We start from the raw sequence: 15145 nt of genomic DNA, 5'->3' as shown, positions 1-15145 counted from the left end.
CCTCAACCTCCTGAGTAGCTGGAATTATGGGTGCGTGCCACCATGCCCTGCTTGGCAGCAGGGAGATAGGCATAAGTAAGGTTCGTTCCTGGCCTTGGTGAACTCACAGAGGCAAGGAAAGAGTGGACAGATTTTGGTAAGTGTTAAAATAATAACCAGCTGAGTGGTGAACCAGTGCCCTAAACCTTGTGCTTAAGTCTCCTCCTACCTGGGCTCCTTACCCTCACCCGTTAGAGGGCTGGGTCCCATGTCCTTGAAGACCTGGTCTCTCTGGGTGATCAGTATGCAGTAGCATGGCAGTGTATAATTTGATCACCCTCATGTTCCCGCTTTCCTACAGTTGGATGCCACAGATGGCACAGGTGGAGAGTCAGAGACAGACAGTTGGCGACTCATCTTCCTCAAATGCTAAATAGCTCTCTCTTCCTGCTGGTCCTGAGGTCAGGCCAGAAGCTAGGCAAGCACAACCTCACTAACAGGGGCCCCTCTTTTAAGAGTTGTCCCTGGTTTTATCTCGTTACAGCAATGTCGTGGAGAAATGTGTTACTCACGCCTCACGTACGGAGCGTGCTGTGCTCATCGATGAGGTGTGCACCATGAACGACGGTCCCCACAGTGCCTTATACACCATGATGAAGGACCAGTATGCCAACTATGTGGTCCAGAAGATGATTGACGTGGCAGAGCCAGGCCAGCGGAAGATCGTCATGCATAAGGTAGGCTGGGCTGGGCAGGGTATCAGAGAAAGTGTGCAAGGCTGTGGCTTCCTTTCTGAAACACAAAGGAGGGTGGGTGCCCTGCTGTGTTTGAAGAGTTTGTCACTGACCTGTGTCCCATGCTGTGTTCTGTTTTTCTTTTATGTGGAGTCACCATTGTCCTTACACATTTGCCAACCCTCCCTTATCAATAGCCAAACTGGTATGAGAGTCTTAAGCTATGTTTTTTGAAGTATTTCCATCCCTGATCTCTAGAGAATCAGCTTATGAGTCCAACAAATCAGCCTGCTTGCCTCATTTCCTTTTCTCACTCCTCCCTCCTGTTCTTTCATCCCACCAACATCTATTGAGCAAGGGCCTGCCCAGCGTGGTGCATAGCCTGGTACATTGACCTGAAGCCCACTCTGTGCCAGACTTCATCAGCACAGAGATGACTAACAGCTGATCCCTGCCCGCAGAGTGCAGTCTGGTGGGGAAGAGCCATGGTGGTGAGCAGTGGTGAGGACATGAGAAGGACCCTTCACCCTTCCCAGAGTCCCTGAGGGCCGGCTTTGCAGGAGAAGGCACGGCTAAAGAAGAGTTAGACAGGGAAGAAGGAACAGAAATGAGAATACTTAGGTGCTGTGAGTGGGGAACTGACAGAGAAATCACCTGAACAGGCCCACAGCTTCTCGACAAGTCACGGTGTGGGTCCAGTGAGCACTGCAGACACCACAGGGCCCAGGAAGCAAAACAGACCCACAGGCAGGCTATGCTACAGTTGTGTTTGTGCTAGGCAGTGCCTCCAGCCTCTGGTGCTTCTCATCTGAGCCTGCAGCTTTTGGGCTCTGAACTTACTGAGCCCTTCTCATTTGAGGGGTTGGTTGGCCATTGTCTGGCAATGATGACCCACTTGCCCTCACTGAGAACAAAGTTCGGTAATGAGAATCTTTGTTAATGGACTCAAGTTCTGAGCCAGACAAGACACCCACCACCCCTGAGTCATAGTAAACCAATCCAGAACACCGCACTGGTATTGGCAATGGCAGTTGAAGGCTTGGGGAATCCCAAGTTCTTAAAGTTGAAGTTTTGAGGATACTGGTGAAGGTGGAGGGAGTGTTGGAGGTAAGTAGGAGCTTAAGACATGTCCATTCATTCAATCATTAAGTGCTGAGCACCTGCTGTACAGCAGGTCGTATTCTCAACAGGGTTGTGTTGGTAAACACGGCAGTGCTGTGCACAGATAGTTACTGGGATGCTGGAGAAATACAGGGGAACGGGTTGTCCAGGAATGTGCAGGGTGTCTTCTATACCTTGTGGGCACAGAGGAGGCTCTCTAAGTGAGTGATACTTAATAGAGTGATGACCCTTTCCAGAAGAGGGAACATGGTGTGTGAAGACTTGGAAGCCAGACCGTGTTGTATCTGAAGAAGTAAAACAAGTTCAGTGGGGGACAAAATCACACTTATATTTCAAATAATTGTCCTGGCTGCCATGTGGCCTTTGTAGTTTAGAGGAGGGGAGACAGTGATGAGACCACATGGGAGGCTGTCAGGGCACCAGATTGTGATGGTTTGAGATTGAAGAGAAGTGGACAGAATAGAGCGCTAGAATTGGTAGGGTTTAGCAGTTGGTTGGCTGAGGGAGTTGACGGGGAGAGTCCCGAGAAGCCCTCTTAATTTTTCAGCTCTTCCATTACTAAGTGGTATCCTTTTCAGCAAAAGGGGCACTAGGAGAGAAGCGGGTAATTAACGTTTCACCTCTTGTTAAATCCAATAAAAAATGGAGTTCAACATGTTGTGTGTGTGTGGCTTGTTAGGAGTTTTTGGTTTGGTTTATTCTGGAGAAGTACAAAGGTGAAGTTCCTGGACTTGTCAGCAGCCAGTTCCAGGGATGGAGGAATGGATTGGATTTCGGTTATTTTCTAAAAGGAAAGCTACCAAAAGCAAGGGGATCGTGAACCTCAAGTCCTCATGACAGAAACATTAGTAACATAGTACGACAACTGAAAGGAAAGTGTAGCATTATTACATATGCCGTTCTACACGTGAGTTTAAGGGAGGTTAAACTGGAACCAAGGACTGTTTGTCACCAGCCAGTTTCCCTTGTAGGCTCTTTTTTTTTTTTTTTTTTTCGAGACTGAGTCTCGCTCTGTCGCCCAGGCTGGAGTGCAGTGGCGAGATCTCGGCTCACTACAAGCTCTGCCTCCCGGGTTCAGGCCATTCTCCTGCCTCTGCCTCCCAAATAGCTGGGACTATAGGCGCCCGCCACCGCACCCGGCTAAATTTTTGTATTTTTAGTAGAGACGGGGTCTCACCGTGTTAGCCAGCAAGGTCTCGATCTCCTGACCTCGTGATCTGCCCGCCTTGGCCTCTCAAAGTGCTGGGATTACAGGCGTGAGCCATCGCGCCCAGCCCCTTGTAGGCTCTTCAGTGGGAATGTGACACCCGATACAGCTCTGTGTCCTGGGAAGCATGCGCAAGTGATTTCTAGACCGGATCGACCCTTGCTTGCTTTGAGGACACAGCTAAATGACAAATATTGCCCTCATGGAGCTCTCAACCTGGAGAGCCTCTGTCTACTGCAGTACATTTATCTAGTGTGTTTATGTATGCAGTTGCAGGTTTGGATTATTTTCTGGGGAATCTGATGAATAAACTGGTCCTTTACTGTTTATATGGAAATATTGATAATTAAGCAAAAGATTGCAGACACAGCTGAGGTATGTAGAATGCTCCCTGAGCTTACAGAAAAGAAAAGGGGCTTCCAGAGAAGAAGCACCTCTCAAGTTTTCTGGAATGCAGGACTTCTTGAAATGGATCAGCCCAGGAGGGAAGAACAGAAAGGAATACTTGAAGAAGTGACCCAGAGCATAGGTCGGAGAGCGTGAGGGATGAGGCTGGTGTGACGGGCATGCCTTGAGAGCACAGTGGGGAGAAACCTAATTTGTGGAGGAGCCACACAGTTTGGGCTCAGCTATCTGTGCTGTCCTTTGTTAGCCATTCAACCTTGGCTGAGTAACTTAACCACTCTGCCTTCATGTTTTCCATCAGTAAGATGGGGATAATCACACCAGCTCCTGATGTTCATCATTACTCTTCTTGTCATTGATCAGCTTTCTGTGATCCACTGTGACCTGGAGAGATGGGGTCAAGTGGTAAGCTCAGGATTCGTGGTGCCCAGAAATAACCCCCACTGCTCAGGAGTGCCTGGATGCCATGCATGGGGCCAGAGGGACCTGTGCACATGCTTGCCGGGAAGCACTGTGTAGCTGGTGGGTGGTGGGTAGTGTGTTTTCCCAGCTAGGATGCACTTTCTCCATGTGCTGTCTTGGGAGTGGCCCATGGCCACCCAGCCTCCAGGCCCTCAGGCCCTGTAGTACCACTCAGGATAGGAGCTCCTCTCCTCATCTGATGGGTTGCCAAAGTGCTAGAAGTCAGGGGACTGGGCTGAACCAGTGAAAGGTATTGCTGTGGGGTGTGCATATGTGTGTGTGTGTGTGTGTGTGTGTGAGATGCGTGACATGCAAATGCATGTCCGGGAAGCCTGCCCCCAAGTCTCAGGCCGTGTAACAGACTGTTTTTCCTCCCCAGATCCGGCCCCACATCGCAACTCTTCGTAAGTACACCTATGGCAAGCACATTCTGGCCAAGCTGGAGAAGTACTACATGAAGAACGGCGTTGACTTAGGGCCCATCTGTGGCCCCCCTAATGGTATCATCTGAGGCAGTGTCACCCGCTGTTCCCTTATTCCCGCTGACCTCACTGGCCCACTGGCAAATCCAACCAGCAACCAGAAATGTTCTAGTGTAGAGTCTGAGACGGGCAAGTGGTTGCTCCAGGATTACTCCCTCCTCCAAAAAAGGAATCAAATCCACAAGTGGAAAAGCCTTTGTAAATTTAATTTTATTACACATAACATGTACTATTTTTTTTAATTGACTAATTGCCCTGCTGTTTTACTGGTGTATAGGATACTTGTACATAGGTAACCAATGTACATGGGAGGCCACATATTTTGTTCACTGTTGTATCTATATTTCACATGTGGAAACTTTCAGGGTGGTTGGTTTAACAAAAAAAAAAAAAAAAAAGCTTTAAAAAAAAAAAAGAAAAGAAAAGGTTTTTAGCTCATTTGCCTGGCCGGCAAGTTTTGCAAATAGCTCTTCCCCACCTCCTCATTTTAGTAAAAAACAAACAAAAACAAAAAAACCTGAGAAGTTTGAATTGTAGTTAAATGACCCCAAACTGGCATTTAACACTGTTTATAAAAAATCTATATACATATATATATATATATAATGAAAAAGGTTTCAGAGTTGCTAAAGCTTCAGTTTGTGACATTAAGTTTATGAAATTCTAAAAAATGCCTTTTTTGGAGACTATATGATGCTGAAGAAGGCTGTTCGTGAGGAGGAGATGCGAGCACCCAGAACCGTCTTTTGAGGCTGGGCGGGTGTGATTGTTTACTGCCTACTGGATTTTTTTCTATTAACATTGAAAGGCAAAATCTGATTATTTAGCATGAGAAAAAAAAAATCCAACTCTGCTTTTGGTCTTGCTTCTATAAATATATAGTGTATACTTGGTGTAGACTTTGCATATATACAAATTTGTAGTATTTTCTTGTTTTGATGTCTAATCTGTATCTATAATGTACCCTAGTAGTCGAACATAATTTTGATTGTACAATTGTACATTTGTATACCTGTAATGTAAATGTGGAGAAGTTTGAATCAACATAAACACGTTTTTTGGTAAGAAAAGAGAATTAGCCAGCCCTGTGCATTCAGTGTATATTCTCACCTTTTATGGTCGTAGCATATAGTGTTGTATATTGTAAATTGTAATTTCAACCAGAAGTAAATTTTTTTCTTTTGAAGGAATAAATGTTCTTTATACAGCCTAGTTAATGTTTAAAAAGAAAAAAATAGCTTGGTTTTATTTGTCATCTAGTCTCAAGTATAGCGAGATTCTTTCTAAATGTTATTCAAGATTGAGTTCTCACTAGTGTTTTTTTAATCCTAAAAAAGTAATGTTTTGATTTTGTGACAGTCAAAAGGACGTGCAAAAGTCTAGCCCTGCCCGAGCTTTCCTTACAATCAGAGCCCCTCTCACCTTGTAAAGTGTGAATTGCCTTCCCTTTTGTACAGAAGATGAACTGTATTTTGCATTTTGTCTACTTGTAAGTGAATGTAACATACTGTCAATTTTCCTTGTTTGAATATAGAATTGTAACACTACACGGTGTACATTTCCAGAGCCTTGTGTATATTTCCAATGAACTTTTTTGCAAGCACACTTGTAACCATATGTGTATAATTAACAAACCTGTGTATGCTTATGCCTGGGCAACTATTTTTTGTAACTCTTGTGTAGATTGTCTCTAAACAATGTGTGATCTTTATTTTGAAAAATACAGAACTTTGGAATCTGGGTTTGTGCTTTATTTTAACCTCTCCCCCCGCCCTACCCCCAGTGTAGTTCCCCAGGACAGCCCTTTCCTGCTCATGCTGCTTTCTGGTGGTTTTTTTGTTGTTTTGTGAGAGTTGGGGGAGGGGTATCAAACTGATGGCTCTTTGAGCCCAGTTTAAACTAAAGATGTTTGGTTCAGCCTGCCCAGTGCATTCAGAATCAAGATACTGCACATAAAAATCCAGATTTCCAACTCTGCATGTCAGAATATTCTCCTTGGGCCTCTCAGATGAGGTGTCTGGGTTACAGCACTGTCTGTCTGGGCCTCTCCCTGTTTTCTGTGTTTGGGCTGCTCCAGTTGCACCCTGCCAACCTGTTCCTACTGCTGAGGCCCGCCAAGTGGTCCAATGTCCGAGCATGCTCATCTCTTCAGACTGGGAGCCTCTTTTAGCTTGTAACACAGGAGGCTTGAGTTCACCATTGTGCCTGTGGCCCAGGCCTGAGGATGCCATCTGCCCTTCTTCACCAACTTTGCTCCAGGGGCAGGTTTGGTAAGTGTTGGCAGTTACAGGCTGGGTCCAACCAGAGAGGCCAGGTGGAAGGCCACACCAGCTGGTGTCTGGAAGTGGAGCCTCAGGGTGGTTGAAGGAACTTAGGAACTTCACATAGGCCCCTCAAGGGTAAGGGCTAGTCACTAACAGGCCCTGGGAATAGAGGGAGAAGAAAAGGAAGCTGAGGGAATGCGGGTTTCCAGTCCAGCATGCGATTTTGCCTCAGCAGCTGTCGCTGGGGCCGCTACGGTAGCCCTCATGGGGCTTGCAGAGGTGGCACGCTGCAGGCATTGGGAACTGCAGTCCATGCTGCTCTGATACCATGACTCCAGTCACACTGACCTGGGCTCACGTGCGGGTCTTGCCACTCTGTGCACTTCGGCAAGTTAGTTCACCTCGTCTTTCATCAAATTCGTTGCTGGAAGTGGACCAGAGGTAACAGATCTATGTAAAGTGGCTCTCTTGTCATGTTATGGGAAGTTATGGCTATTCAGTGTCTAGCACACTGGTGTAATAAATGATGCCAGTTTTCCTGCACCGTTTTTGATGAACAAAACTTTGTTCATTAGTTTACATAATAATGTAAATTGTTGTGAACCGACTCTGCACCAAGTCACCCATGAGATGGTTTTTACATGTTCTCAACAATGGTTCTGGGAACCGACAGCCCTGCAAAGAATGTGGCTATCCCTGTCTCATAGATGTGGAAACAGGTCCTAGGATCTGATGGAAGTGTTTTGATAGACCAACTCTGATTTAATAAAGCTTGTGGCTTTCCCCTTAGTTCGTCATGCGAGGGGGTGGGCATGGGGGCAGATCCCCCCATCTGCAGGACTGAGTTTCATGGAGCGGGCTGGGCTCTGAGCCACACCCTCTTCTGACCACCATTACTCTCCTACCAAGTCCATCCCAAGGATTCTATGACCTGGGCTGTCATGCACTGGGTACTGGCATTCTTGGTCTCTCTTCCAGAGTTCCTCTAAAGTGTATTCTTCAGTTTATGTAATAACTCTTACCCTCTCACGGTGCTTTACAGTTTACAGAGTACTTTGTATTTGAGATACCATTGGTCATTGTGGAAAGCTTTAGGGAGTCAGGGAGGGGAGATGTTTCAGCCCTTTATACAGATGAGGAGTTTGAGACCTAAGCCCCGCAGTCAGTAGCCAAGTGAGGATTTTATCTGAGGGTTCCTGACTCCCAGCCCAGTGCTCTGTCCATGCCATCCTGCCCTTACCCGCCGTCAGCCCCATGAATGGCCATCTTCTCTTTTTGAGGCTCAGAGAGATTGCAGAAGGGTGAGGCCCCAGGAAGTGAGGCATCCTTTTGAGGGAGGAAACCTGTGAATTTATGTAGTTACCCACTGTAGCCACGCGAGGGTGCTGCCACCTAAAGCAAGCATTACGGAGGCCTAAGGGGTCAAGGTCAGGGTTGGGATGGCTTTTCCCTGGCTTGAAGGGCTCAGCACTGTAGGAATCCCACCCAGAGACCAGAGGTCTGGCGTCTGCCCTGAAACTAAGCTTTCTCCCTTCTTCACTCCCTCTCCTCCTGCTCCCTCCAGCGTCCGCAATGCCTAGCACTAGGCCCTAACACGGGGTGTTAGGGTAGGGTGGGTGTGGGGTGGGAGGGTATGGTTACTGACCTGGCTCACGGACCTCAGCTTTGCTTTTGACTCTGTGATCTCGGGCAAATCACTGACTTCTCTGGACCGTGGTTTCTCCAGCCGTCACCTGGAGTGGTAGACCAGGCCTGTCACTCTCACAGGGCTAGTGTGAGGTCACACAGGAAGACAGGGCAGCAGCCCCCTGCCTCTGTTAATGCAACCCTGGTGCCTCTTTCTGGGGCCACTTCCTGGCTTTTGCACAAAGCTTTCAAACAACCCACACCTCCGAGTCTATTTTAATGACTGAGCTTCAAATCCCAGCTCCGCCTGGCCCTATGTAACCTTTGTAAGTCATCTGCCTTCCTCTCTTTCCTCATCTGTAAAATGGGGTTAATAATACTTTTATTTCACAGGGTATACTGGAAGCCCTTGGCGCACACAGGACTGGGCACACAGTAAGCCATAAATAGGAGTTATTATTACCTCCAAATTTTCCCTGCTATGTTGGGGCCCTTGCTGTTTTCACTAGGGTGAAACTGGGTGTTTGACAGGAGCTGGACTAGGTCCAGTCCAGTATACTGACTTCCAGACTGGAATCCAGATTGGGATCTGGAGGTTGAAGTGGGTGTTTGACAGGAAATGAACAGGGTCCAGTTGGAGGCCTCAAGTAAGCACATATTTAGAAGGACAGGGCATTGTGGGTTCATCAGAATCTGGGGAGTCTGAAACTCCCCTGTTTGGAGCTCCAGCTAATTTTATGTTTAGAAACTGAAGATTCAGAACCTGTGCCATTCTAGTGAAATGGATGCGCCTCAGGAAGGTACTTACAATTACAGCGGCCACAATAGGGAAGTTTGACTCTAGATGAAATTATTCATCTATGGTTACATTAAAAAAAGACGATCCTGAGTACTTAAGAAACAATGAGATGCATTTTTCGATGGTACACAGAAGCTTCCCAAAGACAGAATGACTTAAAAAAAAAAAAAAGCCTCTCTAAAGAAATCTTTACAGCACACTTATAAAAATTATTTTGAGGTTGGCTTAGTGGCTCAGGCCTGTAATCCCAGCACTTTGGAAAGCTGAGGCAGGCAGATCACCTGAGGTCAGGCGTTCAAGACCAGCCTGACCAACATGGCGAAACCTCATCTCTACTAAAAAAAAATACAAAAATTAGCTGGGTGTGGTGGTGGGCGTTTGTAATCCCAGCTACTCAGGAGGCTGAGGCGTGAGAATTGCTTGAACCCGGGAGGCAGAGGCTGCAGTGAGCCGAGACTGTGCCACTGCACTCCAGCCTGGGCGACAGAGCAAGACTCTGTCTCAAAAAATGAAAAAAAAAAAAATTAAATCTGCAAGGCTGTTTGATCTCTTGTCTTTTTGCATCTGAATATTTGAATATTCTGAACACCATCTTCCTTTAAAAGATCTTCAAATGAGCCAGGAGTATCTGCAACAACTAAATGCAAATCTTGGTCTTGCATACAACTTGGCTATTATAAAAGCAACCGCCTGAGACTAATTGGAAAAAAATGGATTTCTCCCCTGTCACTCACCTAAAATTTAGTCCACAGTCTCAGTAAGATTGACTCCCAATACTAAGTAAATATGCTCCAAGACTCCTTTTTGGTGAAAACATAACAGCCTTTCTGCCTTAGAAATGTTTAAATCTTTAAAATGCAAACTTCAAAGAATGACTCATCAGAATAAAAAAAAAGAACTTTTTAGAAAAGTGGCAAATGAAAGAATCCTGAATGTCTTTTCCAAAAATATTAATGAAAGCCTTTAGCCATCTGACCAGGTAACTTTAACTGTGAAGAACACAATTTGGATCCAGCTAGGGAGTTTTATATTATTGTGACTGACGTGTGGCTCAAATTTCAGAACAGAAGCCATGAATCTCTATTTGTGTCTTTATGTATGTCTGTGTTATTCATTTTGTAATTAATTTATTTATGTTTTTGAGACTGAGTCTCTCTCTGTTGCCCAGGCTGGAGTGCAGTGGCACGATCTCAGCTCACTGCAACCCCCGCCTGCCTCCTGGGTTCAAGCGATTTTCCTGCTTCAGCCTCCTGAGTAGCTGGGATTACAGGCATGTGCCACCACCACGCCCGGCTAATTTTTGTATTTTTAGTAGAAACAGGGTTTCTATGTTGGCCAGGCTGGTCTCAAATTCCTGACCTCAAATGATCCACCTGCCTCAGCCTCCCAAATTTCTGGGATTACAGGTGTGAGCCACTGCACCTGGCCTATGTATGTCTACGTTATTTAAATGTAATACTGTTCTATCTCCAGATGGTATTATTAGAAATTATATATATATACACACACAAAAATTAGCTGGGCGTGATGGTGCATGCCTGTAATCCCAGCTACATGGAAGGCTGAGGCAGGAGAATTGCTGGAACCTGGGAGGCAGAAGGCTGCAGTGAGCTGAGATCTCACCACTGCACTCTTTTATATATATATATATATATTAGACAGACTCTCATTCTGTCACCCAGGCTGAATGCAGTGGCACAAATCTTGGCTCACTGCAACCTCCATCTCCCAGGCTCAAGCAATTCTTGTGCCTCAGCCTCCTGAGTAGCTGGGATTACAGACATGTGCCACCATACCCAGATAATTTTTTATTCCTAGTAGAGACAGGGTTTCTCTATGTTGTTTGTTTTTGTTTTTGAGATGGAATCTCTCTCTGTTGCCCAGTGCTGGAGTGCAGTGGTGAGATCTCAGCTCACTGCAGCCTTCTGCCTCCCAGGTTCCAGCAATTCTCCTGCCTCAGCCTTCCGTGTAGCTGGGATTACAGGCATGTACCATCATGCCCAGCTAATTTTTGTATTTTTAGTAGAGATGGGGTTTTACCATGTTGAACAGGCTGGTCTCAAACTCCTGACCTCAGGTGATCCGCCCACTTCAGCCTCCCAAAGTGCTAGGATTACAGGTGTGAACCACCGCAGCTAGCCAGAAATAATTTATAATTATCTTTTTCCCTACTAAAAGAAAATATTAAAAGAGCTCTTAATACTTAATTGACCTAGAGAAAAATAAGTGTTGACATAAATCATTTTCTCAGAAAAGAAAGCAACTAATTAAAATGCTTTTTAAGTTTACGTGACTTGAATAATATTTAATAAGAATATTAAGCTAGGCATGGTGGCTCACACCTGTAATCCCAGCACTTGGGAGGCTGAGGTGGGTGGATCGCTTGAGCCCAGGAGTTCAAGGCAAGCCTGGGCAACATAGGGAAACTTTGTCTGTACAAAAAACACAAAAATTAGCTAGGCAAGCCTGTAGTTCTAGCACTCGAGAGACTGAGGTGGGAGGATGGCTTGAGCCCGGGAGGTGGAGACTGCAGTGAGCTGTAATTCCACCTACTGTGGTCAAGGCTGGGCAACAGAGGGAGATCCTGTCTCAAGAAAAAAAATATATATATATATATTGGTAATTTAGCAAAAATGGACATTCTTAATGCATATTCATATTCTACTTAGCTTTACTAGTTAAACTCATGTTATCTCCGTTACAAAATTTGTTAACAAGGTAAGTAACCTGAGGTGACAAGTAGGTTTTTAAATGTTACAAGATGTCTGCTTGAAAAGTTTCCGAAATCTTTGTGAAAACTTGAAACTTTAAAATTATATTAAGTAGGCCAGGTGCGGTTTGGCTCATGCCTGTAATTCCAGAACTTTGGGAGGCTGAGGTGTGTGGATTACCTGAGGTCAGGAGTTCGAGACCAGCCTGGTCAACAGGGCGAAACCCCATCTCTACCAAAAAATATAAAAATTAGCTGGGTGTGGTGGCAGGCGTCTGTAATCCCAGCTACTCGGGAGGCTGAGGCACGAGAATCACTTGAACCTGGGAGGCGGAGGTTGCAGTGCGTCGAGATCTTGCCACTGCACTCCAGCCTGGGTAAGAGAGTAAGACTGTCTCAAATAAATAACATTATATTAAGTTAAATTAAATGATAGATATTTATTTTTATTTTTATTATTATTAATTTTTTTGAGACGGAGTCTCGCTCTGTCGCACAGGCTGGAGTGCAGTGGCTGGATCTCAGCTCACTGCAAGCTCCGCCTCCCAGGTTCACACCATCCTCCTGCCTCAACCTCCCCAGTAGCTGGGACTACAGGCACCCACCACCTCGCCCGGCTAGTTTATTGTATTTTTTTTAGTAGAGAGGGGTTTCACTGTGTTAGCCAGGATGGTCTCGATCTCCTGACCTCGTGATCCACCTGTCTCGGCCTCCCAAAGTGCTGGGATTACAGGCTTGAGCCACCGCACCTGGCCGATAGATATTTATTAAATATCTACATTATGTCCAAATAAAATAAACTACTAAAACATTAATTCCTGAGCATAAATTTAAGCTTATGTATTTTTGGTTTCTTATTAAAGACTAAAGAGAGTTGGGTTCACTGGTAGGCATAGCACATGCTCCAAGAAAACACATGCTATTGCCAGGCGTAGTGGCTCACGCCTGTAATCCCAGCACTTTGGGAGGCCGAGGCCGGCGGATCACGAGGTTAGTAGATCAAGATCGTCCTGGCTAACACAGTGAAACCCCATCTCTACTAAAAATACAAAAAATTATCCGGCGCCGGTGGCGGTTGCCTGTAGTTCCAGCTACTCGAGAAGCTGAGGCAGGAGAATCGCTTGAACCTGGGAGATGGAGGTTGCAGTGAGCCGAGACGGAGCCATTGCACTCCAGCGTGGGCGACAGACAGAGCGAGACTCTGTTGAAAAACACAAAAACAAAAACGAAAAACTATGAAATCATGTTTCCTAATTTTCATGAAAAATTAATGGCTGAGTGCAGTGGCTTGTGCCTGTAATCCCAGCAATTTAAGAGGCTAAGGCAGGAGGATCACTGGAAGCCAGGAGTTCAAGGTCAATTTGGGCAAGAAAGCAAGTCCCCATCTCTATAAATTTTTTTTTTTTTTTTTTAATTAGCCCAGCGCAGGTCGGGCACGGTGGCTCACGCCTGTAATCCCAGCACTTTGGGAGGCCGAGGCAGGTGGATCATGAGGTCAGGAGATTGAGACCATCCTGGCTAACACGGTGAAACCCCGTCTCCACTAAAAATAGCTGGCGCCTGTAGTCCCAGCTACTCGGGAGGCTGAGGCAAGAGAATGGCGTGAACCTGGGAGGAGGAGCTTGCAGTGATCCAAGATCACGCCACTGCACTCCAGCCTGGGCAACAGAGCAAGACTCTGTCTCAAAAAATAAAAAATAAATAAAAATAAAAATAAAAAAATAAAAATAAAATAAAAAATTAGCCCAGCGCTGTGGTGTGTGCCTGTAGTCTCAGCTCCTCAGGAGGCTGAAGTGGGAGGACTGCTTGAGTCCAGGAGTTCGAGACCAGCCTGGGCAACATAGGGAAAATTTATCTCTACAAAAAAAATCTTTTTTTTAATCAGCTGGGTGTGGTGGTACATTCCTGTGGTCCCAGGAGGATTGCTTGAGCCTGGGAGGTCAAGGCGCGGTGAGCTGTGGTTGTCCTACTGCACACTCCAGCCTGGGTGACCAAGCGAGACCTAGTCTCCAAAAAAAGAAGGTAAAATTAAGGTTACTAAGGGCTAAGAATTTTAATTAATATATGCTCTTCAAACTACTAGAAATAATAAGGATAAAAGAAAACAGGTGTATATAAAAGTGTACAAATAAAGTAGGTGTATATTTAATAGAAAAAGTATACAAGGTATGTATTTTCATTAAGGTCAAAAAGAATAATTTTGTCTTAGAGCAAGATGACTGATTGTTCCGGAATAAAAAAGAAGAAAAAGACTAAGACAAAAATTGAACAGATACAGAAAATTGTGGAAGGTGTGTGAAAAAGAAACTTTTTGTGTGGTTAAACTACTAAGGTGAGCGAGGTTTTGTATCTAACGGCTCAATAACGTGCTGAGGTCATTAGAATTCTGTTTTCTCTCTGTTAAAAGGACAACATGTTCTTGGAGTGTTGATTTGCTCTTGATTATGAACTTTTTCTTTCTTTACCTTTTAAGTAATTGCCCAAGAAAACAAATATTGTGTTGTATTGAGATAATTTTTTTTTTTTTTTGAGACAGAGTTTCACTCCGTCACCCAGGCTTGGCTCACTACAACCTCCACCTCCTGGGTTCAAGCGATTCTCCTGCCTCAGCCTCCCAAGTAGCTGGGATTATAGGCGCGCACACCACACACACAGACGGGGTTTCACCATGTTGGTCAGGCTAGTCTCGAACTCCTGGCCTCAAGTGATCTGCCCACCTTGGCCTCCCAAAGTGCTGGGATTACAGGCATGAGCCACTGCGCCCAGTCTGATGTTGTTGTTGTTTTTATTGTCTTCCCTGCAGTCCAAATTGTGTTGTTTTTCAGTAGGTCTTCAATTATTTGAGAAAAATTAGTCTTCAGTATTTAAAAAAAAGCCATTTTAACTATGTAACTTTCTGTATTTGCCTTTAAAATCTTTTATCACTTTGGTATTGTTTCACAGTGACTTGTGATGCTATTTAATCAAGTGTTTTAAACATTTTGACATGTTTGACAGCTTCTCAAAATTAATTCTAAATTAAGTGTTTTCCACCTCAAATTAACTTTGGGAGTTTCCAGAAGTGTCCCTGGAATATTTCAAAATAATTTATTTTCTCTCCTTGTAAAATGAGAAGTGTTAAACTAATTAGGCTTATTTGATACGTTAATTGCATGGAAGATGTTGTCAAATAATAAGTGATACTAATCCTTCTTTAAGTTATATGTGTTATTGATGTGCGTATCCCAGGAAATGTATAGAATTCCTAGAAATCTGATATATCCTGGTATATTGTTATCAGTCATAAATCTAATTATTATCTTAAGATGCTATATTTCCTTCCTGAAAGCATTTGAATGCCACTATGATACAAAAG

General features: G+C 44.9%; 2 protein-coding genes and 1 non-coding gene across 24 annotated transcripts in view; 2 read left to right on the top strand and 1 right to left on the bottom strand.

Moving 5' to 3' along the window:
- Positions 1-6131, top strand: part of PUM1 (pumilio RNA binding family member 1) — a 137666-nt gene extending 131535 nt beyond the window's left edge. For all 13 annotated transcript variants that reach the window (XM_050794617.1, XM_050794607.1, XM_050794622.1 and 10 more), the window contains 2 exons: positions 524-716; positions 4289-6131. In XM_050794617.1, the coding sequence (XP_050650574.1) occupies positions 524-716; positions 4289-4420 (325 nt within the window). In that variant the 3' untranslated portion in view covers positions 4421-6131. The remainder of the gene's footprint in view (positions 1-523; positions 717-4288) is intronic.
- Positions 1-15145, bottom strand: part of ZCCHC17 (zinc finger CCHC-type containing 17) — a 1254002-nt gene that overhangs the window by 434618 nt on the left and 804239 nt on the right. The window lies entirely within an intron of this gene.
- On the top strand, positions 1590-1675 carry LOC126945211 (small nucleolar RNA SNORD103/SNORD85). The gene has a single exon (XR_007722370.1). It is a non-coding gene; the product is annotated as a small nucleolar RNA SNORD103/SNORD85 (small nucleolar RNA).

The sequence above is a fragment of the Macaca thibetana genome, chromosome 1, assembly GCF_024542745.1.
Source record: "Macaca thibetana thibetana isolate TM-01 chromosome 1, ASM2454274v1, whole genome shotgun sequence".
Classification (NCBI taxonomy): Eukaryota; Metazoa; Chordata; class Mammalia; order Primates; family Cercopithecidae; genus Macaca; species Macaca thibetana.
Note: the sequence above shows the minus strand (reverse complement) of the source record. Positions and strands in the feature narration are given on the sequence as shown.